At 51.7% G+C, this 27,892-nt stretch overlaps 1 protein-coding gene across 1 annotated transcript; it reads right to left on the bottom strand.

The window, feature by feature from the left end:
* LOC141217699 (protein kinase C-like 1) lies at nt 1-27,628 on the bottom strand. The gene is made up of 2 exons (XM_073665836.1): nt 27,538-27,628; nt 1-258 (listed from the first exon to the last, which is right to left on the bottom strand). Exons 1-2 carry the CDS (start codon nt 27,541-27,543, stop codon nt 1-3), a joined length of 264 nt encoding a protein of 87 aa, XP_073521937.1. The 5' UTR covers nt 27,544-27,628.
* Nucleotides 27,629-27,892: the final 264 nt, after the last annotated feature.

Here is a 27,892-nt window from a genome sequence, read left to right as displayed (position 1 = left end):
TCACCTTACGCTGTCGATGTTCAGGCAGCCGCACATGTCAATCAAAGCCTCGAGGCTGCCGCCGGACAGATACTCCGTGATGAAATACGCCAGCTTCCGAGACTGCTGTGCGGTATAGAGGTGACATAAGAATGGGCAGTCTCGGGCCGCGAGGAGTATCCGCCGCTCTCTCATAAGGATGTTTTCCTTCACCTTCTTTTTCTTGATCATTTTTACAGCCATAAAGATGTTTCGGCTGGGGACTGATGTCAGGACCACCTGAAGAAAGAAATAGGGAATGCTTAGAAAATGTGTATGGGAGGTGGAGAACAGCTGGTTTATCACTGCACAAGAAACGGGTGGGCTGAGTGGTGAGAGAGTCTGATGGTAATGTGGCGCCCCTGAGGGTTCTGTCGCCACAGGGGTACTGCATCTCTTTAATGAGGTGTGGTATCTCCTCTCCGAGGTAAGGATTAGTGTTGAGCCACCCCCGTAGTCTTCGAGTTCGGTTAGTCGAACACCCGTATGTTCGCCGAACTGTTCGACGAACTGTTCGACAAACACCTTCGAAAACCATTAAAACCAATAGCAGGCAAACAAAAACACATAGAAACACATAGAAAACACCTTCAACGGTGTCCAAAAGCTGACAAACTGCTCAGAAGACATAACTAACATATGGAAAAGTGACAAGTACATATAGTCATGCGAAAAGAAAAGAGGTGGAGGAGTAAAAGGAGGGGGAGACACAGATATAGGCATGTCATGCCCTTCTAAAACCAAAAAAGTGCGAAGCCGACACGGCCAGTCCGTTCCTGCCCGTGCCACCTCCGTGTCGCCGGGTTTGTGCCAGAGCCGAGGTGGACCCTGACGGCCAGACCCCCTCTCCCAATACTGGTGCCTGTCCGCTGGTGGGTCGAGCCCCCCCGCGGTGGGGGGGGAGGGGGGAGTAACATCTGCAGAAGAAAGACCATCTTCCAGCCAAACTAAGATGTCGACTTCTTTTCGTGGACAATGTGATAAGATCCCTTTCTTACGGACATGCCCATCGCTACAAATTCCAGATGAGGCACAAAAACAGCAGGTGCTTCAACGGATATCAAGTGCTCCTTCAAGTGGGCTCTCCTCCACCTCAACTTCAACATCACAAATACTCCAGTCCTCAGAGGTGTCACCCCAATCGCACTTGCTTCCTCACAGCTCCCAAGTCTCCAGCTGCCCGTCTGAGTATGGGGTAACACAGATGGTTGAGTCTGCACAGCTGTTTACTCATACTATAGCCTGGGAAACGGAGGTCTGCTCCAGAGCTTCGGTTAATCCAGACGAGGAAATGATCTGCACTGATGCCCAGAATCTTTATAAGTTGGATCCAGGACCTGATGAAGAAGGTTCTGAGCATAATGTAGACCCTCGTTCCCAAACTGTAACTCCTGTTGGTGGAGACAATGATGAAGACGATGATGAGACTCAAATATCTGATTGGAGCGACAACTTGACTTTTCGGTCAGGGCAGGAAGAGGTTGGCTCTGAGGACGACGGGTGTGAGAACACACAGGGTGATGATGACGAGGTTGGAGATCCCACTTCCTGTCAACCCACAGTCAGCTAGTCGATGAGGTCAGCAGAGGAGGTGGAGGAGGATGTGACTAGCCCAGGGGATGGGGATGACTCGGTACCCGGGCCTTTGCCTGGCTTTGGGGATGTCGCGGTGGTCAGCTCCCTGGCCCGTACCCTGGGGTCACTCTTTAAAAGGGTGGATAATTGTTAATTTTATAAGAGTTCGTGACGCCACCTGTGGTATCTGGTGAGAAGCACCAGCGCTGCAGCAGTCCACTGAGGCCCGTGATAAGGCAGCTCGATGGTATAGCTCCCCACAGGTGGAGCTAGGTCTCAGGGCAGCGTATGCAGGGGGAATGCAGGACAGGCAAGACCCAGCTGGGTCAGAGCAAGAACGGGAACGGACACGGTAGTCACTTCAGTACCTTTTACTGGTGGAAATTCAGGCACATCCCGGAGCACTGTAGGGTGAAGGGTGCATATCAGGATCCTCCCCAATGAGCGGGTGTAGGGCCTCCTGTTTCTTGCCTCTGCGTAGTAAGTTTCTGACCTGCCTGGAGCTAGGCCTAACTTTGTCTCTGTCCTGCGCTGGCTGACCTTGTGGTAGGGCCTTCTCTTGGAGTTCACGCTCCCAGTATGCGGGGCCTAAGCGTCTCCTGGCTCTGTTACGTATCAGCACCTTAGCGATCCTGGGACTTGTAGTTCTCCAGGGATTCCAGTTATGCCTTACTGGGTCATAGAGATCCCGGTAAGCTCGGATCCGGTGTCCGGTAAATGCTTCGGGGTGAGCTGGTTAAGCTCCTCTGCCCCTTATGTACTAACTCGCCACTCGCCTTCGGCCTACTCGGGCCCTCACTAGGCTATACACACTAACGGCAGCTTGCCGCGCTTCACCGATCTTATGGCGCCGGCACACCTTAAGCTCTAACTGGGCTCCCTGAATCTAGCGAGCAGGAGCCTCGTGCTCCACTGCTGAACTATTAACTGAGTTCTCTAGACTAGACTGAGCTCCACTGCAGACTGACCTCTCTTAGGCTTCTCTACTGCAGGAACTCTTCAGAAGAACTGAACTGCCTAGCTCCACCTTCCCTATTTATATCCCTAACGGGCTCCCTCTGGTGGTCTGAGGTGGAAGGTGGAGATGTGTGAATGTTTATGGGGGCCTCTTGTGGAGGGTTCCATCAATGCACTCTTCTAGGATCTGTGATACCAAGAGCAGCGGGGCATCACAGATGCTATTGACGATGAGGTTAGGTTGCGCCTTCCTGGACAGAGACGTAGTACTGGAAGCACGTCAACAACTGCATCCTCAACCACAACTCTGCCTCTGACCACAAGTCGTAGTGGCTCTTCAGGTCGCATGGGCTCTAAGCCTTGCATAGCCTGGGCATTTTTTCAGATCGATAAGGATGACCCAACTCGTGTTATCTGTAATATTTGTCACCAAAAGCTAAGTAGAGGCCAAAAAATCCATAGTTTGAGTACTTCATGCATGTACCGTCACATGGATATGAAGCATAAGTTACAGTGGGAAGCTCACTGTGCTACAATGCGGCCTAGCGGGCCGGGCCAACCACTGTCTGCCCCATCTTGTGCATCCGCAGCCTCTTCATCCTCTGTGACTGGGGGGACAGCAGTCACACATGTTTTTGGACGTAGACCTGCCACCTCTTTACCCGCAACAGCCAGTGTGATTGGCAGGTCGTCAGTTCATTGGGAAGTGGAAACACCTGCTGGTGTTGAGCGCTCTCCGACATCGAGAGTACCACCTTTGGATCAAGGCAACCTAACATGTCCGCCTGCATCTTCCTCACAGACCGGCAGTTTGCCGGGGACACCCTACTCAACCCCGTCTAAGCACAACAGCCAGCCCTCGGTTCCTCAGATGTGGAAAAGTAAAAGACCATTTCCTCCTAGCCATGACAAAGCTAAGAGGTTGAATTTCACCATCTGCAAGCTGTTGGCTACAGAAATGCTGCCTTTCCGCCTGGAGGACACAGAGGATTTTCAAGACCTTATGTCCGTCGCAGTGCCCCAGTACCAGATGCCCAGTCGGCACTACTTCTCAAAGAAAGGTGTGCCTGCTCTCCACCAGCATGTCGCACACAACATCACCGCTTCTTTGAGAAACTCTGTGTGTGACAGGGTGCATTTCACCACAGACACTTGGACAAGTAGGCATGGACAGGGGCATTACATGTCGCTGACTGGGCACTGGGTAACTATGGTGACAGCAGGACAAGGGGCTGCTGTCCAAGTCTTACCATCCCCACGAGTTGTGCGTCAATCCTCTTTATCTCGAAGTTCCTCCACTGCTTCTGCCTCCTCAACCTCCTCTCGGTCCTCCACCTGCACCCAAAGCCTGTCTGGTAATGCCACCTGCTTTCTAACTGCACAGAAAGAATCCTGCACACCTCCTTACTATGCTGGCAGCAGGGCTCAATGGCATCAGTGTTCACTTTGAAATGTCTGGGAAATGTGAGTCACACAGCTGAGGAGTTGTCGTCAGCTCTGGAGACCCAGTTTCATGAATGGTTGTCTCCACTGGACCTGAAACCAGGGAAGGCCGTGTGCGACAATGCTGCAAACCTGGGTGCGGCCCTTCGCCGGGGCAATGTCACACACGTGCCTTGTATGGCTCACATGTTGAACCTGGTTGTCCATCAATTTTTAGCCCACTATCCCGGACTAGATGGCCTTCTGCAGACGGCACGGTCGCTGTGTGCTCACTTCCGCCGTTCGCATCCCGCAGCTCAACGACTTACATCTCTACAGAAGTCGTTGGGCCTGCCAGTTCACCGGCTGAAATGCGATGTGCCGACACGGTGGAATTCAACTCTGCACATGTTGCAGCGACTGTGGCAGCACCGACAAGCCCTGGTGCAATACGTTCTGACGTATAGCCTGGGCCAACGAGATCCAGAGGTGGGGCAAATCACGCTGCAGGAGTGGTCTCAGATCAGGGACCTATGAAGTTGACGCGCCCCCTGGGCCGTGGGGTACCCGGAGCCGGGCCGGTAGACGCTGGGGGTTGTAGTCACTGTGGCGGTGACCCAGGGCGGTCAATCCAAGGGTAATTTGTATATATGGGTTTTATAATGTCCGACTACGCCACCTCTGGAGTGCGGCAAAAGGGGCCGCTGCTGCGGAACAGTCCTCTGAAGCTGGTGGTTTTGCAGCAATGGTATTATTACTCCCCACAGGAAGAGTGTAGCTTCAGGGCAGTGTGGGTGGATGATGGTAGTTGTAGGGCAGGGAGTCAGTAATGAACACAGAGTCCATGTGATGCAGTCCCAAGATCTTTACTCACAGTTGTTGCAGTCCAGATTACAGGTACCAGAGCAATCTCCCCCGTTGTGCTGTGCATACTCAGTGAGGGGCTCAGTCCACCCCCAGATAGCTCTGGGGTACTTAGCAGGACCCCCTTCTGTGTGTCCTTTCTCTGGCCTTCTCCCTGCACCTCACACCCAGTGACACTTCTATCCGGTATCCTCGGGCCTTGGCGGGCGACGTGTGTTCCGTCCCCTGGGTCCTATGTGGCTACCTTCTTAGTGAGACTGGTGTGGACTTTGGCCTGCAGTAAATGAAATGCTGCAGCCTCCGGTTTCTAGTTGAGCCTTGCTGTTTCTCCGCTAGTTGAGGGACCGGTTCCCCTTATCTGGCCTGACCCCTCTACCTCCTGGTAGCAGCGGGAGTACAGGTGGCCTTCTGCACGGCCCGTACCCCTAGGGTCCCTTCGGTTCCTGGAGCCTTCCTGCTCCCACTCCTCTCTTCTCTCCTTCAGTCCTGGGCCTCCCAGGCTAGGCCCGCCTCCGGCGCAGAGCCTCTGCTCCTGTCACTTTTCCTCCTCTGACTGGCTTGCTCTTTCTAAGATGGCTTCCTATTTATACTCTCCCTGTCATGTGCTCCCCTAAGCTGCTCCCCTAAGCACCCACTATATAGGACCCTCCCGCCAGCTAGGGACCTGGGACTGTGCTCTCCCTTAGGAGTAATCTCACCCTACACCCACTGCGGGTATGTGTTGGATGCAGGTGTTAGGGTCCCGAGCCATACTCCTTCCTTACCTGAGGGTGAGATACCACACCTCTGGGTGAGATGCAGTAACTCTGTGGCGACTGAACCCTCAGGGGCGCCACACACCCTTCTGCACAGTTTTGAAATGGCTACGAAGATGTTTAGTGCTGACGACGATGCCATTATTAGCATGACTATTCCGGTGATTTACATGCTGGAGCACACATTAAACAGAATTCAGAGTCAGGTGGTGGGACAAGAGGAGGTGGAGGAAGTAGAGGATTGGTTTGCGGAAGGGATAACATCTCCAAGGTCCAGACGGTCGGCAGCACCAAGGCAGCAGGCATGGGAGGGTGGGGGAGAGGGATTAACCAGGGCGCATGGTAGCAGCCAAACTGTTGAGGAAGGTGCAGGAGCCGAGGAAGAAGTGGAGGACGAACTGGCGATGGGCATGGAAGACTCATCAGATGAGGGAGACCTTGATCACATTTCTGTTGTGCGAGGTTGGGGGGAGAGGGCAGAGGAAGGAAGCATGATTGTTACCTCGCTACCAACACAACAAGGACTTTGTCCTCCTGGATGCGCAAGACACATGAGTGCCTTCTTGCTGCACTACCTGCAACATGACCCTCGGATTGTCAGAATTCGAAGTAATCCCGACTACTGGGTTGCCACACTCTTAGATCCCCGGTACAAAAGTAAATTTGCCGAAATAATTCCTGCCATAAAAAGGGATTTACGCATGCAGGAGTATCTGCAGACTCTGTTGCAGAATCTTACATGCGCTTTTCCACAAAACACCAGTGGTGCACATAGTGAATCTCACAGTTCTAACTTGCCAACCGTGGGACTGTCGAGTCTTCATCACTCAAACCGTAACAGTAACACAGTATCTACTGGTAACAGCAATTTTGTGGAATAGTTTCACCACTTTTTTAGACCATCCTTTGCAAGGCCACAGGAGACAAGAAGTCTGACACATAGTCAACGCCTAGAGAGGATGGTACAGGAGTATCTCCAAGTGAACATCGAAGCCATGACTGTCACTGGACTCTTGTTCATTTTGGGATTCCAATCTGGAAAAATGGCTGGAGCTCGCCACTCACGCCTTGGATATCTTGTCATGCCCTGCAGCCAGCGTTCTCTCTGAACGTGTGTTCAGCGCTGCTGGTGGTGTGCTGACAGATAAGCGCACACGGCTGTTCACTGAGAATGTAGACAGACTCACGTTCATAAAGATGAACAAATCATGGATTCGCAAGGACTTTTCTACCCCTGTGTCATCCTGGGGAGACTAAAAGCTTGAGGATTTCGTAAAATCACCTCACCAACCATTTTAAGCAACTGTGGGGCAATTGATGCCACTTAACCCTAGAACGCATGACCATAAAAATCTACACTTTCACATACCTGGGACCTTTCAGGCCCGTGTGCAAATAACATGGAATAACTCAAACTCAAATGACAAACAACTATATACATGAAGAATACCTAGAGTTTCAAAATTCTAACTGAAGTAATCTTGCAGAAAATAGAAAACAATTAACAGGGCGGGCCTGCGAGGCCCCAGGTATGCGTTCTAGGGTTAAGTGGTGTCTGTGCCACAATTTTGGGAAAAAATGGAGACTCTTTTTTGAGTCCCCTTGCTGTGTCTTACGTGACGTTGGCATCGTCAATTCCAGGTGGGTTGGGTCGCTCCCCCCCCCCTTTTAACTGTGAGAAACTACATACATTATGGCTTGGGGTAACACAGATGGTTGAGTGTGAAGAGCTGTTTACTCAGAGGTCTGCTCCAAAGCTTCTGTGTCTGCTAGTCAGCGTAGAATTTTTAACTGCATCTAGCCTAGGCAATACTTTGGGCGTAGTAGCCCAGCTGCGAAGCAAGCTGCACCGCCTGTGTATCTAATAAGAATTTTTAAATGCATCTAGCCTAGGCAGACTGTGGGGACCCCCAACCAAACCCAGACGCTCAGCCCCCCTACCGCCCCCCTTTCCTTGACGATACAATAATGTAACTCTTACAACTGGATGGGTGAGGATCGGTCACAGCTTTATTAACTCTTTATACTCATTCCATTAGAAAGGCATTTTATTTCTAAAATAATTCAGCTTGTTGCAGCATGCCCTGGGTCTCCACTCTGGCAAGTTGGCCAACAAATGTAACTCTCCAACATGTCCTTTCTATTTCCAGGCCACGGAGGATCCTGCGTACTCGTATGCAGGACTCTGACCCCCACCCATCACTCTTAACGCTTGTTCCACTCCGTCCTGGAGTCCTGACAGGAATATGTCTAGTCCAATATCCATTAAGTGAACACCGTCGGGCCGTATGAGGCCTGCTTTATCTCCTTCCAGTTGTCGGTGTCGTATCACTACACCGCCTCTGTCGCTTCTAAATTTTGCCATCCGAATATTTATTACCCGCCTTGTCCGTTCGATGGCCGTGATGTCTCGCGCACCTTGCCACACCGCTATCGGCACAATCTCTGACCATACTATAGCTAGTTTTGTGAAAAATTCTCTGAAGCGCTCAGTGTCTAGTTTCATTATTGCCATTAGTTATGCGCTCTTGTGATGACCTAGGTCGTTTCCCCTGGCCTGTATAACTAAGATGACCAGACCTCTTGCCTCTCTCCCTACCTTGATTACCTCCATTAGTACCTGTGGCCATAGCAGGCCTCTAATACCTCTGCAGTTGAAATATGTGTTATGAAACTCTAATTTCCTCCCGCCTGGGTGGACTTTCGCCCTTTTTTCTGCCCAATATATATACGAGTGGCCTATCACCCACACTGTTGACTTAGCGTCACCTGTAGAAGAAACAAACCACGTTAGGATAACAAGTCCGGTCTTATGTATCTCGCCAAACACGTGGACGCCATCTCCCTATCCTCTGAACTTCCGTTTCTGACAGTCCTGCTCTTGCTGCTTCCGTGGCCGCGGCTATGCGGAATGAGTGTGTCCCATAATCTTTGGGGTGATTCCCTGCGGATGTTATGCATTTATTAAATATAGCTTGGAACTGGTATCTTGATAATGGCATTCCATCAATGTGTGATAGGAAGAAATTACTTTGTGATCTGATGGTTATATATGTTTTTACTATTGTTACCCGACTCAGTGTACCGTTTGTGGGTTGTAGAAGTACCCAAGTGCCCCTGCCTGCTGGAACCGTTTTCGATTGGCGTATGCGTAGACGTATAGCATTATTGGCTATGACTACGTCCTGGTGTAATAAGCCTCCACTGGTGGTAATTTTGGATTGAGGGACTAATTCGCTTATACATAGCGCCCCGAAGAAGGCGATCGCAAATGCAGTAGACAGTAGTGTTGCTTCAAATTGTGAGTGTCATGTTAATGGTGTTAGGGATGTGATGTGAGAAATCAGTTTTACTGACACGGGATGGGACGTCTACACTCCTGACTTGGCTGACCCCTTTTCCACCCTTTTATGGATTGTCTGATGATGAATCTCTTTGTCACATCTCCTCAATTCAGTAGTTGGAAGTGAAATGCTACTCCGGTCAGACACCGCTGCGCTGACGCCCCTGAAAAGCCCCTCATCATTAGCTGGTGGAGAAATTCTATGGTGACTTGTAATCTGGCTTGTTCACATTGGTCAACCCGTCTGCCTGCTACTAGTCGTGTCCACTCTTCCCATGCCTTACCGTATGCTTGCCACGTCGACGGGGCAACTGACGCTCTGATTAATGGCATCAACTATTCGCCACTAGATCCCATAGGGAGGGTGGGCAACTGTTGCCCGATGGGTGGGCGCTGGGGAGGAGCTCTGTGAAAATCTGCCAATTGAATTGTGATAAAGCGTTAACAGCAGCTTTAGACCCCTCAGCATCGTGGCTAGCGCGGACCCATACATTGTGTTTTAGGCACAGGAATGCTAGCCGGCGTAGTTGGCCTAGCACTGGGAGAGACGATAATGCCATCTTATTAATGCAGTGCTCTAGGCTGGTGTTTTTTGTTATGAAGCGTATATTTTTGTTAGCCAGGCGCGCGCCCCATATTTCTATTGCTACCACTATTGGGAAGAAAAATTATTTTCCGGGCTAGATGCAGCTAAAAATTATTATTAATTTCAAAGCTGGTGGAGCTTGGTATAGATGGCCTAATACAATGATTACCACACACTACTGCTATGCCCAAAATTATTTTCCAGGCAAGATGCAGCTAAAAATTATTAGTAATTTGAAAGCTGGTGGAGCTTAGTATAGATGGCCTAATAGATTGAGTACCACACACTGCTACAGGCCCAAAAGGTTTTACTTGGGTAGGTGCAGTAAAAAATGAGTATTACATACACAGGTGGTGTAGCTTGCAACACAGATAGGCTACTCCACTGCCTAACACACTGCAATAGGCCCAAAGGATTTGTTTAGCTAGATTTAGCCAAATGCTGTCAAAAACACTTTCACAGCACTGGCACAGACCTGCCTGGCAAAAAGTGATAGGAACTGATGTAATCTAACCCTCAAAAGGGCTGCAATTACAAACTAGTCCCTACTCCCTAAACCTTTCTGTCTATTTAAGAGAAAATTTGCTTGCAATTCAGTTACACAATATAGCGCTAACAGCAGCAGCAGTGAGAAAATGGTGGCGACGGGGAAAATGGCTGGGTCTTACAGGGCAAGGACATGTGACATACACAGCCAATGACACATGCCCTTGCTTGTGTGAAAAAAAGCAGTTCGCTCCGTGTGTGCGCTGCTGATAGATTGCACCTCCCCACTGTAAATGCGGGAAAGAGAAAAAAAAAATGGAGATCTTCATTATTCCTGCAGAGATCCATCCCCTGCCCCTCCCCCCACCCCGCTGTACACTCAAACTGTGTATTAACATTATCAGCATTACTGAGAAAAAATCCAGTTATGATTTGGGTGCACGAACAGTTATCGAACGTAACCTCGAACAGCCGGATTTTTTTCAAATCGTTCGGGTTCGTCGAACGGCTCGAACACCGCCCAAAACCACTCGAATTTGAGATTGGCGAACAGTTCGATTCGAACACCGCTCATCTCTAATGGTCACATGCCGACTAGACATGCGTGGCCTCATTCTATACAAATTACTTGAGTGAGGCTGGTCACGTTTAGTTGGAATGTGGCCAGAAATATGAAAATCTCATACTTGGACTCACATGACCTTTCAGGATTCTCCTGTACTGGAGGAAAGGTGAAAGTGTGCAGTGCATGCGCTGCGAGTATTCAGAAGTCTGCAGTCACCTAGAGTTCTTCCGACTTTATTCACAAACCTGGACAACCCTTTTAATTATACAATTAAGTACTGTAGCATGCCCAATCCTAACAGCGTGTAATATACTCAATGTCAGGATTCAGCTCTGCTAGCTGGGTCCAGCAGACACCACATGACCACTCGTATGTGATTTTCATACTTACGGTTATGTGACAACTAGCCTGTAGGCTGTAGTTTTTGACTGAAATTGAGAGAATTAGGAAGAGTAGGTAGTCACGTGACTGTCAAAAAGCAAATCGTAGATGAGCGGTCACATGACTACTATTCAAACTGCATGAGCGGTGTGTGTGGGGGGCGCCAAACTGAATTCCTGCTCCGGGTGCCGGAAAACAGATCTGCCTCTGTGCTAAGCTTGCAGATATGGTCAGAAGGTTCTGTAAGACATTGCTCTATAGATCAGATATTCTTCCAAAAACAAACCGCCTGGAAGCCTCCTTGTCAGATTTATGCTTAAGAACTAATTATATTTTACTTTAAATATTTCTAATAAAGAAAATAATCAATACAGTAATTATAATCCATAATATTCCAATATGTTATATTACTTGTGATACGTCTGATATAGTCTAGCTTTAGTAAATCATGTTTTGTTTCTGTAAAGGAAATCAAGGCTGAGCCTGCAGATATTGTTAGAAAGTTCTGTACCATGTTATTCTATGGATAAAATGTACTCACAGAAACCAGGTGTCTGGAGGTCTCCTGCAACAGACTTATCCTTGAGAACTAAGAATTGTAATGTTTAATCTGAACATGCATGGAAACTTTGTTACTGTGAGCCAGAACTTTGGTTTAGATACTGCACTCTTCTGTAACAGAGTAGGTCCCTCTCTCATTCATAGGGGTCCTGTATACACAATTTATGTCTCATCTCCATCTCTGAACTGTAACTATTATTCAAAATACATTTTTCTCTCATTCTAATCACCTGTGAATATGGATGTTTTGCTTGGAATACAGATTTCCATGTCATTTCATTATATTGTCTGGGCGTGCGTGGAAACTCCATGTGACGCGCCCCCTGGGCCAGTGTTGTTTGGGGGATACCCGGAGCCGGATCAGATGGGGGTTGTAGTCTCCGAGTGGCGGTGACCCGGTCCGTGCCCAGGGTGTCAAGCTCAGTGTGTGGCAGTCCTACAGATGTTGCTGGATGTTCTTTCGTGTCGACTACGCCACCCGTTGATTTGCGGTCAATACGGCCGCTGCTGCAGCAGGGTCCGCTGAGGCTGGTGGTGTGTGTGCAGCTTCTGGTGGTATAACCCCCAACGGGAGGGGTATAGCCTCAGGGGGTCAGTTGTAGAGGGTGGTGGTTGTGGTGGTGCAGTGAGGATGGTATTAAGACTCAGAGTCGGGCTGTGCAGTTCAGGGTGTTTACTTACTGCTGTTGTTCTGGTCACTCCGGCCTTGAGTGACCGCCCGAGCCGTGCTGCGTCCACCAGGTCCTGGACTCGGCCAACCCCCAGGTAATTCTGGAGCGTGATCCTGAGCTCCCTTTCTGACGTTCCTTTTCTCTGGCCTTCCCCACCAGGGATCCACCTATGTCCGGCTCCCTCGGGTCTCTTGGTGGGTACACCTCCTCTGGGTTCCCTGACCCTATACTTGGTCTGCCTTTCGGGTGGATATAGTGGGGGGTCGTGGCAGATCCTGCCCACAACCTCCGGTCTCTGGCTGAGGATTAGTGCCCTCCACCAGCTTGGGATCCGGTACCCTTGTGCCAACCCTTCACCCTGTTGCTTGTATTTGGGCTCTTGGGGTTCCCTCTTCTTCCCCTCTGGGTCCTTCTGACTCCTCTCTCTCTTCCTTCTTTCAGGACTGCTTGACCCTCTACAACAGACTGACTAGTAGCTGTCTGCCTGTCTGACCCTGATCTAAGATGGTTCCCACCTTATATACTCCCTCTATGTGTGAGCTCAGGTGACCAGCACCCAATGAGCTCCTAGCTTTACCCAGACTGCTCCCCCTATCTGCCCCTACACTACTGGGATGTCCCACCCCCCTCCCACTCCAGCCAGGGACAGACACTATCGTACCTGCACATAAACTGGTGGGAGTACCGTTGATCTGTCCCCCGGAAATGGGATGTATGTAGTGTATGCAGCCTACTGAGCTCAGTTCCACACTCCATCCTTACCCGGGAGTGGAATACCACACCTCTGGCTTGAGGTGCAATACCCCTGTAGCAGCCGAATCCTCAGGGTGCTACATTCCCCCCTGGTAAATCACAGCACGTCCTCGGGCTGTAAGAGAATAAACATCCAAAACATACAAATTTTTTTCCATAAAACATAAACATATAAAACAGTATATATATCAGCATAAACTTTTCATAAATAACATTCTTGTTCCTCCGGCCACGGTGCAACTTGTGACCGGGTAAAGTGCGACAGTCTCTTCAAGAAAAACAACAGTTTCCTATAAAACCGGTAGGGGGCGCCTTAGAAAGCGCAACTAAATACAGGGGAAAGTATGGCCGCTCTCAGTCCTCGGCCAGGTATAAGGAAGGAATGACCGCTCTCAGTCCTCGGTCAGTTGGATTAAGGGAAATACGGGTAACAGTTTAAACTTGTCCCAACGGGGACATATTTAAAGCAGCAACAGTTCACTGTACCCCGGCGGGTAACTATTTACAGTCTCTTTACCGTACTTTAACGACGGCGTCCTCCTGCTCCTTCTTTATCTTCAGACCCGTCCGGGTCCTCTTGCTCCTCCTCACACCGTAGCTCCTCCTCCGTCAGCCGGTGTACATGGAGGGCGTAGGGTCCTTTGGCACACTTGTGCCGGGTGAACGTGACCTCGTCCCCTACGTACAGGTCACGACCTCTGTGTCCCTCCGGCAGATGGCTCTCTACGTCTCTGCGGGTTACAAAGACGTCGCCGGGGGTATGATGGTCTCTTATGAAGCCCCACCCATGCTGCAGGTTGAATTTAATCACAGTCCCGGTGGTACGGGGACCATGAGCTGCACGGGGGTTCCTCCTGGTCCGGCTCTTCTGCCCTGCGCTCTGTTCTTGCAGCCGCTGCTCTCGGATCCGCCTCTCTTTCCGTTCTCGCTCGAAGTCTGCCAACTGCTGGCGGCAGCACTCCACTCGCTCTGCTGCAGCTGCCCGCGTTTCTTGAGTGAACCCCATGAGGTCTCCTCCGGTGGGGTTCCACTCGAATTGTGCTTCTTCTAGCGGGAGCGGGGTTCTCCTGACGGGCTTCGGAGCCGGAATCAGAGGCTCGCACAGGGGCCTTGCTCTTCGGAGTTCCAGTTGGTAGTACTCCTGGGGCCATACAAAGGGCTGCCCATCCGGGCACGTGTGCTTGGCAAATAGATCTTCGCCCAGGTGCGGCACTCGAGATGTTGAGGGCGCGTTGATGGTAGCGGCGCCCGGGTTGACCAGGCCTTGCGACCAGGCTTGGGGCACCCTAAAGGTAAAGGGCACTGTAAGGACGGCGGCGCCCGGGGGTACTCGGCCCTGCGACCAGGCCGGTGGCTCCGCGGAGGTAGGGGGCGCTGTTGGAATTGCGGCGCCCGGAGGTACTAGACCTTGCGACCAGGCCGTTGGTATTTCCTGTTTGGTCGCGCTCAGGGTCGAGGCGTGTGACGTCACAGGGGTCGCGGCCGCGGCTTCTGCTTGAGGCCTAGTCCGGCACGGTGACGATGCAGCGACGGGCACGGCAGGGGGAATTTCGGGCTCTGCGACGGGGAGCTGGGACAGGTACACGGTTTCTCGGCTCGGGGTAGAGACGTCCCCTTTACCTGCCTCCGTCCGTTCAGCTCCCTCCTCGGCGCCGTCTCCGGCCTTCACTCCTCCTGCACCATCCTCAGAGGCGGTCTGTCTCCTCGTCTCGGGTGGCGTGCTCCGCTGACGGGTTCCGGTCTGCTGGGCCATCTCACGGCTCCACTCCGTCAGCGTGTCTTGCTGCACCTGGGCCATCCTCCGTGCGAGGCCCTCCAGCGCGGTCTGTGCACACTCCCGGTCTCGGGGGAGCTGTGCCAGGATCTCCACTAAGCCTAGTGGGGTTGTTGCTTGCAGCAGGCTCCTGACCACTGGGTCGGTGCTGCCTGTCTCTCCCTCCATCTCCGGGTACGCTTTCTCCGGAGTCCTCTCCAGACTTCTTGTCTCCGGGTGCGCTCTCTCCAGACTCCTCCAGGCTGCACCCATCTTCGTTCTTTTGTTCAGTCTCCGCCCACATTGAGGGTGGTCCCGGGGCAACTTTGTGATTGTCAGTTCCAGGGGCAGTTCTCTTACGCTGATGGACACTTCCAGCATCACAGTCTCTGTTGGTGGGCGCGGTTTCCGCTTTTGGCGCCATTCTTCGACCTGGCCCACGATGGGAGGTGGCCTCTTGCCACCCTCTGGCACGCCCATAATGGCGTCCGCTCTTCCAAGGCGGGAAATCTTTGGAAATGGCGGGAAAAAGCTGCAAATGGCGGACAACCGGCGGGAAACGACCTGTGATGGGGTCCGTTGGCGGGGACCCTCCGGAACCGGCGGGAGACTTCTTTTTAAGGTAACGGTGAACTTTTCTTCAGGCACGCAGTACCCGGTTGTTGCGGGCACGTTATCCTGCCGACTACGCCAAAGTTGACGCGCCCCCTGGGCCAGTATTGTTTGGGGGATACCCGGAGCCGGATCAGATGGGGGTTGTAGTCTCCGAGTGGCGGTGACCCGGTCCGTACCCAGGGTGTCAAGCTCAGTGTGTGGCAGTCCTACAGATGTTGCTGGATGTTCTTTCGTGTCGACTACGCCACCCGTTGATTTGCGGTCAATACGGCCGCTGCTGCAGCAGGGTCCGCTGAGGCTGGTGGTGTGTGTGCAGCTTCTGGTGGTATAACCCCCAACGGGAGGGGTATAGCCTCAGGGGGTCAGTTGTAGAGGGTGGTGGTTGTGGTGGTGCAGTGAGGATGGTATTAAGACTCAGAGTCGGGCTGTGCAGTTCAGGGTGTTTACTTACTGCTGTTGTTCTGGTCACTCCGGCCTTGAGTGACCGCCCGAGCCGTGCTGCGTCCACCAGGTCCTGGACTCGGCCAACCCCCAGGTAATTCTGGAGCGTGATCCTGAGCTCCCTTTCTGACGTTCCTTTTCTCTGGCCTTCCCCACCAGGGATCCACCTATGTCCGGCTCCCTCGGGTCTCTTGGTGGGTACACCTCCTCTGGGTTCCCTGACCCTATACTTGGTCTGCCTTTCGGGTGGATATAGTGGGGGGTCGTGGCAGATCCTGCCCACAACCTCCGGTCTCTGGCTGAGGATTAGTGCCCTCCACCAGCTTGGGATCCGGTACCCTTGTGCCAACCCTTCACCCTGTTGCTTGTATTTGGGCTCTTGGGGTTCCCTCTTCTTCCCCTCTGGGTCCTTCTGACTCCTCTCTCTCTTCCTTCTTTCAGGACTGCTTGACCCTCTACAACAGACTGACTAGTAGCTGTCTGCCTGTCTGACCCTGATCTAAGATGGTTCCCACCTTATATACTCCCTCTATGTGTGAGCTCAGGTGACCAGCACCCAATGAGCTCCTAGCTTTACCCAGACTGCTCCCCCTATCTGCCCCTACACTACTGGGATGTTCCACCCCCCTCCCACTCCAGCCAGGGACAGACACTATCGTACCTGCACATAAACTGGTGGGAGTACCGTTGATCTGTCCCCCGGAAATGGGATGTATGTAGTGTATGCAGCCTACTGAGCTCAGTTCCACACTCCATCCTTACCCGGGAGTGGAATACCACACCTCTGGCTTGAGGTGCAATACCCCTGTAGCAGCCGAATCCTCAGGGTGCTACACATGCATGAGAGAAATTTACATTTATATACTTCACCCTTTTGCAAGAAGGCCGACCCACTGCTCATTCCTAGAGGTTTCTGTAGAAGTTTTTTTTATATCTTAGCCTTATCTATACCTTTTTTAATTGTAAGTTTATTCTAAATTAACCTCCATTTTATTCAATTACCTATGAAGACCTGGTTTGTCCAGAAGTCTGCACCGACTTCTGCTCTCAAGCTCATCCAATGGCCAGTATCATTATGGTATGGCATCCATTGGCCAGTATCATTATGGTATGGCATCCAGTGGCCAGTATCATTATGGTATGGCATCTATTGGCCAGTATCATTATGGTATGGCATCCATTGGCCAGTATCTTTATGGTATGGCATCCAGTGGCCAGTATCATTACGGTATGGCATCCAGTGGCCAGTATCATTACGGTATGGCATCCAGTGGCCAGTTTCATTATGGCATGGCATCCAGTGACCAGTATCATTATGGCATGGCATCCAGTGGCCAGTATCATTATGGTATGGCATCCAGTGGCCATCATCATTATTATACACACTATAATCCTCCCAATTTGCATCAAGATAACAGAACAGTAGTGTTGCGCAGACGTGCTTGGATAAGGTGTCATCTGAGCATGCTCGGGTGCTAACAGATTATCTTTTGCGTGCTCTAATAATATGTTCACACCGCCGCGGCTGCACACAAACTGGCAAGCCCAGCATGTATTGCGGCAGTCTAACAGCCGTGAGACATGCAGCCGCGGTGACGCAAACATATTTTTCAAGCACGCCGAAGATACTCTTAGCACCCGAGAATACTCGGATAACGCCTTATCGGAGCACGTTAGCTTATCACTACAGAACAGATCTGAACAGTGCTCAGGATTCTCCTCACCTAGCACCCTGCCGAGAATAATAAATGCCTGTAGCCAATTTCCAAAAGTGCCTCCTACATTGCTCACCCTCCACCTCCCTATGCTTTTTCCCTGCTCCCACATTTCAGTGATGAAACACTCAAGAGGCAGTAAAGTAGATATAGCTGCAGTTTTCCTTTTCCAAATATTTTTAACTTCCATTTTTTAAATGAGGCCCTAATGGTCCTTGAAAGCATACACACACGCTCCCAAGTCAGACTTTGTTGCAGACGGACAAGCCTATTTTTGGTAACAGTCTCTGCTGCCACTGGCCAAGTCCCAACACATCCTTCCGCATCATCAACCCTAACAGACCATGCTGCTACAGGCCCCTCACACTGTTGTCCCAACTGCAACACCCGGTGGCCTAAAAGATGTACTCAGGTTACCGTACGTGAGGTGTGAAAGCGTGTAACTGGCATGTCTCACCGGAGGTCATCACCACAACCCACTAATGGTCCATCCTAACTGACTCTGGGCACTCTGAGGACCTGATGCAAAGTATCTTCTGGATTAACGACCTCTGATGAAGCCTGCAATAATGAAAAATAATAATAATAAAGTAAACTCTTCTGCATTGCACTGAATGACCAGCAGGTGGCAATGAAGTCACAACATTAACTAGCCCCCTATTGTAGAAAACCTAAACACCATCAGGTGGCGCTGAGGCTTCATGAGAACGCGCCACCCCCAAACTTAAAAGGCTTTTCCACTATTCAGACAACTTCTCAATCACTGTTTCCCCTCAGTAAAATAATAACTATTCTACTCTGTGCCATTCCAGCAGTGTCAGCACTGGCTCTCCCGGGGTCCGCAATCCCTGCGGCCAATCAGAGGTGTCAATGTGGCACCCCAGGGGTCTGGTTGCCACAGTAATAGAATTATTATGTCTGAGAGCAAGTGGGAGGTTTCTCTGGTCAGGAGCCCTAAGCATGCAACACTGCCCGCCCAGACCTGGGAGGGGAGGAATCTGCCCTTATAAACTGGGTCTGGGGCGGGATTAGGTGAGTCAGAGCTTGGAGAGGGAAAGATACAGCAAGAGCTCTGTAGGAGCAGGATTGAGTGCCAGAGGCTGGAAGCTAGATAGCTCACCTTGGCTGAAGACACTAAACTCGGACACGGAGTCCGAGGCTGTGGGGACATCCAGGTCCAGCAGCAGAATCCAACCGGCAGGGGATTCCAGGTCCTCTGGCCTTAGAAGCCCGGAGGCACGGTCACAAGCAAGGGACCAGCACCGCCGTCGTGGAGCGGAGGCTAACAGAAGGCCCCAAGTCACCGGCCATACGGGTGAGCACCACACGGTATACTCAGGGACGTGGGCTATTTCTACCCGCATAGAGCAAGGTAGACAGGAAAGAGTGCAGATAGACGGGGAGGCCTACAATTCCACCTGGCCAGGGGGAGATCCTGCTTGCTCACAGACTGACCAGGCCTCTACTGCTAACCAGTACTCCCGGGAGGGTCTGCTCTATACCATCAGTAAAGACCCTGAACTGCACCACACGTCGCCGCACCAACACCTTAGTACTGGGACGTTCACACCATCACTCCCATCATCCACACTAGCTGCCCTGTGGCGTAGTCGGACATTTGTTATTACACTAAGACTGCCACTGGTTTGACCACCCTGAGCCACGGACCGGGTCGCCGCCACACTGAGACTACCACAACTAGCATCCCACCAGAGGCCCGGCTCCGGGTTCCCCATGCGGCCCAGGGGGCGAGTCAACTTTGGCGTAGTCGGCAGGATTTCGTGCCCGCAACCACCGGGTACTGCGTGCCTGAAAAAGACTTTTGTACTTACCTGTGGTGAAGTTTCCCGCCGACCGGAGTAGTTTCCCGCCATCGGACGCCATCTTGGGTCGTTTCCCGCCATCTTCTGCAGTCTTCCCGCCATCCGCAGCCACTTCCCGCCATCGGACGCCATCTTCGGGACGCCGCACGGGAAGAAGAGGGACGTGGACGCCGAAAGCGCGCGAGAGCCGAAGCTCCACCCCACGCACTGACGCTGCGCAACGTCCTGGAAGGGAGGAAGAGCGACGCTGACGTCATCGAAGTGCGACGCCAGGTCCTCTACCCCGACGATTGACTGCGGAGCCGCGGCCTACGGAAGAAGAGCATCGCAAGGTAGGCCACGGTCCACTAGGGGGGTAGAAGGATGTTGGATACCGAGGGGAGCTCCACCGCCACACCGGCCGCCAGCGCAACCGCTGCAGCGGTCATGCCATTCACCATGCCCTATATCCCGGGGGCAACCTGGCTACCCCAGTACTCAGGGGAGTCACATACCCTAAGTGACTTTAGGGAAAGATTGGATAGCCTCTTCCAGGTATACCCCCTCACGGAAGAGCAAAAAGTAAGCATCCTGGAGGCCCAGTTAATCGGGGCAGCCCAAAGGGAGGTAAAGTCCTGGTCACCTGGGAAGAAGAGGACTGTCAGAGAAATACTAGCCCGGCTGAAAGACACATTTGATACCCGAACCTCAGCCAAAATAAAGCTCAGATTTTACGGGTGCAAACAACGGGCACATGAAAGTATAAGACTATGCTCTAAACCTACAAGAGGCCCTGAGAGCCATTAAGCAGGCAGACCCTGACAGCGTGGGAAATGAAGACAAGCTGTTGACCGAACAATTTATTGAGGGTCTACTGTGCAATGCCCACCGAACCCAGTTGCGGGCAATGGCCTTACAGGACCCTGACCTGGACTTTGTACAGTTCAAGGACAGAGCCATCCGGGTGCTCGGAGAACCGGCACCAGGTGGCGCTGTGACCCACAGGTGCCCTGCTATCACTTATCACCAGGACGCGGCGCCCTTGTCTGCAGGGCCTGTGGGAGCTGATGCGCAGGCTTTGAACAATAACCCGACTACAGACCTGCACCATCAGGTCCAAGAGCTGACTAAGAGCGTTGCCGCGCTAACCAGAACTGTGCAGTCTTTACAGGTCTCTTCTCCAGGAAAGATCCAGCTGGCATCTGGAACGGAGGACGTCCCGTGGCGCCGACTGAGGAGGACCCCATCGGCCAGAGGGAGACCCAGCGACAGGTACAACGAGGACGGACGACCCATCTGTCGCCACTGCAATCAACCCGGACATATGGCAATGTACGGTCATTTAAACGGGCACAACCTGGGGTAGAAGGCCAACCCCCAGGCCTAAGATCATCAGGCCCATCGAACTGGCGTGACAAGTACGTAGGGGGATGTCCGGTCTTGCCTGTGGTACTGGACGGCATTCCTATGAGTGCCCTACTGGACACCGGGTCACGGGTCACCAACATCTCGTACGTGCTCTTCAAGCGGTACTGGAATGACTCGGACATAACCGGCTACCCAGATGACGACCTGAGCATTATCGCCAGCAATGGTCAGCCCGTGCCACAGATAGGATTTAAAGAAGTGAACATCAAGGTCGGTAAAGTTGAACTGCCGGCACAAGGACTGATCATTGTGGACATTGACCGTCGCTAGAGTCACCCAAAAATAACCCTAGGTACTAACGTAATTGAAAACTGTCTTGCAGAGGGGATTCTTATTTTGCAGCAGGTTGCCAAGAACGCCAGTTCCAGCCAGCAGCGTGTGCTCCAAAAAGAGATCCGGGCACTGATGAAGCAGCAACAAGTGGAACTATCTGGTGGTGAGATAGGTAGCGTGAGAATGTGTGACCCGTTCCCTATTGCCATGCCCCCAAAAAGTGAGATGATGATTTGGTGCCGGGCAGCTATTGGTCTAAGAGGTAGAGACTACCAAGCAATGGTAGAAACCGTCTACTCAGACAGTAGGCCCACCATTTTGACAGCACGGGGGGTGGTCGATGTACGTCATGGGAGGGTGCCCGTCCGCATCATAAATATCGGGGAGAGAGAAGTATACCTGCCCCGGTATGCCACGCTAGCCAAATTGTTCACCATAAACCAGAACTCTGTACAGGCCGTGGAACCCTTGCCTCCATCTCAACCAGAGGAAGGTAACGGCTCAAAGAAACCAATGGAGGACTGGTGTCAGCAACTGCATTTGGGTACTGACTCCACTCCCTCACACCAAAAACAGGGAGTCTACCGGGTGGTTCAGGAGTACGAGAGAGTGTTTAGCAAACACCCGCTAGACTTTGGGCGAGTAAAGGGGGTAGAACATCACATCCCCACGGCAGACCATCCTCCCATAAAGGAGAGTTACCGACCCGTACCCCCTGCACACTATCAGCACGCCAAGGGGATGTTAAAGGACATGAAGGAGGCTGGGGTAATTAGGGACAGCTGTAGCCCCTGGGCAGCTCCACTAGTCTTAGTGAAAAAGAAAGACAACACCATGAGAATGTGTGTAGACTACAGGAAGGTCAACCATATCACACACAAAGATGCGTACCCGTTACCAAGGATAGAAGAGTCCTTAGCTGCATTAAAATCTGCTAACTTCTTCTCTACTTTGGACCTCACTAGCGGGTACTGGCAGGTTCCTGTGGCAGAGGCGGACCGGGAGAAGACCGCATTCACCACCCCAATGGGTCTCAGCAAATTTAACTGTATGCCGTTCGGGCTCTGCAAGGCACCAGGAACCTTCCAATGGTTGATGGAATGCTGTCTGGGACACCGGAACTTTGAGACGGTCCTATTATACCTGGACGATGCCATCGTTTATTCCAAGACTTACGAGGACCACCTGAAACACCTGGCAGAAGTGTTTGATGCCCTGGCAAGCTACGGCCTAAAGGTGAAACCCTCCAAGTGTCACCTCCTGAAACCAAAGGTGCAATACCTGGGACACGTGGTGAGTGCTGACGGAGTGGCTCCCGACCCCGATAAGATCACCGTGATTAAAGACTGGCCAAGACCCTCCAGCATAAAGGAAGTGCGGCAGTTCCTCGGGTTGGTAGGCTACTACCGAAGATTCATTCCCGGTTTCACCAAAATGGCAGCCCCTATGCAGGACCTCCTGATAGGTCAATCTCGGAAAGCTAAAAACCAGAAGCCGCCCTTCAGGTGGGAAAAGCTGGAAGAGGAGTCCTTCTGCCAGCTGAAGATGGCCCTCACGGGGGATGAAATCCTGGCGTACCCTGATTACAACCAGCCCTTTATCCTCCACACGGACGCAAGCAACATCGGGCTAGGAGCCGTACTGTCCCAGATCCAGCAGGGGAAAGAACGGGTAATCGCTTACGCCAGCCGAAAGCTACGGCCCACGGAGAGGAACCCTGATAATTATAGCTGATTCAAGCTGGAGTTCCTGGCAGTGGTGTGGGCAGTGACCGAACGTTTCAAGCATTACCTTGCCTCTTCCAAGTTCACCGTGTACACGGATAACAACCCGTTGACACACCTGGACACTGCAAGGCTCGGTGCCCTGGAGCAGAGATGGATGGCCCGCCTGTCCAACTATGAATTCACCATCAAATACCGGGCGGGACGCTCAAATGCCAACGCGGATGCCCTGTCTAGAATGCCAAACTTACCGGATGTAGGGGAAGATCCAGAAGAAGTCGAGCTCCCTGCGTTCCACCGTCTTGGGATTACCCTGTATTCCCACCGTGTGAAGGGCAGGCGCTCTGTGACATTCAATCCCTTGCCCCACTACAGCTGGGCGGAAACGCAAGACAGTGATCCCGCAGTCCGTCTGGTGAAGGAAATGCTGACACAGGCCGATGCCCGTCTTGACCCAGACACTCCGGAGGAGACCAAGCAACTGTGGAAGGAGAAAAGTAAGCTGTTCCTCTACAGGGAGAAGCTGTGCCGAAGAATGGTTAATTCTCGAACACATGAGTTGACCTGGCAGGTAGTGGTCCCAAGACAAGACGCGGCTATGGTTCTGGAGGCATACCACAACGGAGCAGGACATTTTGGATGGAAGAAGCTGGAGTACTTGTTGCGTGAACGGTTCTACTGGGTAGGCATGAGAGGAGCCATCGAGAGGTGGTGCAGAGACTGTGGCCCGTGCAACCTAAGAAGAAAGGACCGTGCCAGCCAGAAGACTCCCCTGCAGCCCATCATCACCAGACAGCCACTGGAACTGGTAGCCCTGGACCATGTGAAACTGGCTCCAAGCAGATCTGGGTATGTCTACACCCTCACAATCGTAGATCACTACTCCCGGTTCCTGGTGGTGGTTCCCGTCAAGGACTTAACGGCTCAAACAGCAGCTAGAGCCTTCCAGCAGCACTTCAGCCGTCCACACGGGTACCCGGAGCAAGTGTTGACAGACCAAGGACCAGCCTTGGAAGCAGAGGTCTTCCAGGAGTTCTGCAACCTGTATGGCTGCAAGGAGATAAGAACAACGCCCTATCACCCGCAGACCAACGGACTCTGCGAAAAGATGAACCAGGTGGTGATAGATCTGCTAAAAACATTGCCCCTGGAAGAACGCAGCCTGTGGCCTGAGAAACTGCCCGATCTGGTGGACCTGTACAACCACATCCCAGTAGGTTCCACCAACTGTACCCCGGCTTACCTAATGAGAGCAAGACCTGGTAAGCTGCCTATTGACATGGATATGGGAGTCCTGACGCCTGAGGACACCTCGCCAGAGGCAGACTGGGATACAGAACGGCAGCAGCAGTATCGGAAAGTACAGGAGAGCGTCGAGCGAAGTCTCTGTCAATCAAGAGAAAGGCAGGAGAGGACTTATAACCAACATGCTCCCGCTGTTCCCCTGGTACCTGGAGAGCAGGTCTTGAAAAGAAAAAGGCGGCTCCATAAGTTGGACGACCAGTGGAAAAAGGACCCGAACACCGTACTGCCCTCAAGCCACAATAATCCAAAGGTGTACGTCATCAGCAAGGATGGAGGAGAGACCACAGCCACTGTCTCCAGAGACCACCTGAAAAAGTGCCCCGAGAAGTTGCAAAACACGGATGAAGATCAGGAAGACCCTCAACCCGTAGAGGAAAAGGAGGAAATGATCAGCACCGTACTCTGAGACTTTCCCCGGTCCTGGACACAAGTAAACAACGCTATCGTGGTGCCCGTCCTCACCTTTCTCCAGCCAGCCCCTCAAGTGCCTACAGAAGACCAGGTAGAGCTGGAAGAGCAGCCAGCCCAGGAGGCAGAAGAGTCCACACCAGCAGCGCAGGAGGATCAACCCTCTGCTAGTAGTGAGCCTGCCATGCCCCTAGTGAGCCAAAGAGTGCGCAGACAGCTGCCCAGCTTACCCATAACACATCCTACACCCTGTAGTGCAGGACCAGTTAGTGAGCTCCGTAGGTCCACTAGAGTCACTAGAGGTCAGATGCCCGCTCGCTGGAAAATATAAAGTAATGCACTGTAAATTTACCTGTTTCTTGAAAATGTTTATGGTTTTTGTTGTTGCCTGTTATTAATTATGTTTCTCAGTTACCCTGCAGATTTATTTGGACTAACAGGTTATGGACGCTGGATAACCGAAACAATCTTGTAGATAGTTGCACACTGTGGCCGCAGAAGAGAAAACCTGTCTGGCGTGGCCTCCTTGCGGCCCAAAGTAGCTAGCTTCAGCCTTGCAGCCACGCCCAAGGCCAACGCAAGGGGTTTGCTTTGGACAGGTCCCCTACTTCGCTTAAAGCTTCACCTTGGGTGACATGGACACCCTCTTGTTTCACAAACTTCACCTTGGGTGATATGGACACCCGGTTGCGGACACGCCGTGACCTTTAAAGAACTAAAGCTTCTTGTAAATATGTTATTGTATTATCGTTTATACCCTTGTATTTATGTTTCTTTAAAAATGTGTTTAGTCCCGGAGTACTAAAATTTACTAGAGGGGAATGTGGCACCCCAGGGGTCTGGTTGCCACAGTAATAGAAATATTATGTCTGAGAGCAAGTGGGAGGTTTCTCTGGTCAGGAGCCCTAAGCATGCAACACTGCCCGCCCAGACCTGGGAGGGGAGGAATCTGCCCTTATAAACTGGGTCTGGGGCGGGATTAGGTGAGTCAGAGCTTGGAGAGGGAAAGATACAGCAAGAGCTCTGTAGGAGCAGGAGTGAGTGCCAGAGGCTGGAAGCTAGATAGCTCGCCTTGGCTGAAGACACTAAGGGACCAGCACCGCCGTCGTGGAGCGGAGGCTAACAGAAGGCCCCAAGTCACCGGCCATAAGGGTGAGCACCACACAGTATACTCAGGGACGTGGGCTACTTCTACCCGCATAGAGCAAGGTAGCCAGGAAAGAGTGCAGATAGACGGGGAGGCCTACAACTCCACCTGGCCAGGGGGAGATCCTGCTTGCTCACAGACTGACCAGGCCTCTACTGCTAACCAGTACTCCCGGGAAGGTCTGCTCTATACCATCAGTAAAGACCCTGAACTGCACCACACGTCTCTGTGTTTCATCGCCGCACCAGCACCATTAGTACTGGGACGCTCACACCATCACTCCCATCATCCACACTAGCTGCCCTGAGGCAATACTTCTCCCGTGGGGAGTTATCCCATACTTGGCTGCGCTTACAACATCAGCCTCAGCGGCCTGCAGCACAGCGGCGGTCCCCACTGACCGCAATCCACGGGTGGCGTAGTCGGACATTTGTTATTACACTAAGACTGCCACTGGTTTGACCACCCTGAGCCACGGACCGGGTCGCCGCCACACTGAGACTACCACCCCCAGCATCCCACCAGAGGCCCGGCTCCGGGTTCCCCATGCGGCCCAGGGGGCGAGTCATCTTCACTCTCTCGTACTTTGGAGGAATTGACCGCTGCAGCTGCTCTCCCACTTCCTCCAGATGTCAATGTTGTCTGTAGGAGAGGAAAGTGAAGCCAGCGCTGAATGTCACGCCAAAGATGGCTGCCCTCCTATTATATAAATCTCACTATAACTCCACCAGCCTATCACATTCCTAGTTCCACATCCAACCTCCATATCAAACCCTGTAATAAACCCTTCATTACCTGGTCTTGTCAGGACCTCAATAAACCCAGCCTTTTTGAGGCCTACTTCTGTACGGCCATTAATAATGCACTGGTGTAAATAATGTGTGTGAGGTAAATGGTGTGGAAAACCGGATTGTAATCAAGCAATGATTTCTTCAATTGGACTGCAATGTCCTGAACCATATGACTTGTACCAGTCATGTGACTTATGCTGCCCCAGGACTACAGCCATATTGGCCAAAGCTGTGATATCACAGAGGCACATACCAGCATGTGGAAGCATGGCGACATAGCGATGACATCACAATGGCAGGTGCCGGAATGTGGAATCTATGACATAGCGATGACATCATAATGGCAGGTGCCGGAATGTGGAATCTATGACAACGATGACATCACAATGGGAGGTGCCGGAATGTGGAATCTATGACAACGATGACATCACAATGGGAGGTGCCGGAATGTGGAATTTATGACATAGCGATGACATCACAATGGCAGGCGCCTATATACACAGAAGCGCAGGTGAGAGGAGACACACAGGAGCTTAGAAACCACAAGGAAGGCAAGAAGAATCGATTGGAGAACAGGGACAGGAGAAAGCCAAGAACAGAATAACCCGCTTCTTAGCCTTCACTGAGCCATGACAAGACTGAGCGGATGGAAGCGGAGGAGGAGACCCAGGACCCCGTCACATCCACCTGACTGATGAGAAAGGGGAGAAATTATGTAGATTATGTAGCAACATTACAACTATTCTTGTTACCCATAGCAACCAGTCAGAGCTCAGCTTTTATTAAAGGGGTATTCCCATCTCCAAAATCCTCTCCCAATATGTAGTAGGTGTAATAATAATAATAATATTAGATATCCATGCTTACAACCACCAGTTATCTAGTTGCTAGTGGTCGTAACCATGGATACCTAAGGTCCTGCAATGCCTGCACATGAGGGAAGAGACACAGCGAAGCAGAAAAACTATTCTACATTTCTAATTGGAGGTTTTTGCTAATATTATTATTACACCTACTACATATTGGGATAGGATCTTGGAGATGGGAATACCCTTTTAATCTCTGATTGCTATGGGTAACTAGGAGAGTTTGTTGCTCAGCTTTGATGAGGGATGACAGATTTTACTAGACTAAGTGGATATCATTGGTGCAACCAGAGCAGCTGCACAGGGGGCTAATAGGTTAGGGGGTCACTCACCTTCATTTTGTTAATTCTGTGTATTGCTGTAGCAGTGCTGTGCGCGTATATTGATGCCGTGGGGCAGGGGCGTACATAGAAATCATCGGGCCCATAGCAGAAGTTTGAGTTGAGGTCTCTCCCTTCAAAAGAAATGAATAAAACAATTATATTTGTCAGTGTCACAACTTTCCAGCCTTTACATAGTAATTTTCCTCCTGCTGAAGTCCTAGATTCCCCTCTCATTGCCACCATAACGTATGATGCCAACAAAAGTGCCCCCCAAAAACAGTATGATACCCCCCATGGTGAATTCCTCTACCTTAACCTCCACATGTACAGTAGGGTCATCAAACTGTGCCCCCCCCCCCTCAAC

The sequence above is a fragment of the Phyllobates terribilis genome, unplaced genomic scaffold, assembly GCF_046119375.1.
Source record: "Phyllobates terribilis strain yellow unplaced genomic scaffold, ASM4611937v1 Scaffold_244__1_contigs__length_2968133, whole genome shotgun sequence".
Classification (NCBI taxonomy): domain Eukaryota; kingdom Metazoa; phylum Chordata; class Amphibia; order Anura; family Dendrobatidae; genus Phyllobates; species Phyllobates terribilis.
Note: the sequence above shows the minus strand (reverse complement) of the source record. Positions and strands in the feature narration are given on the sequence as shown.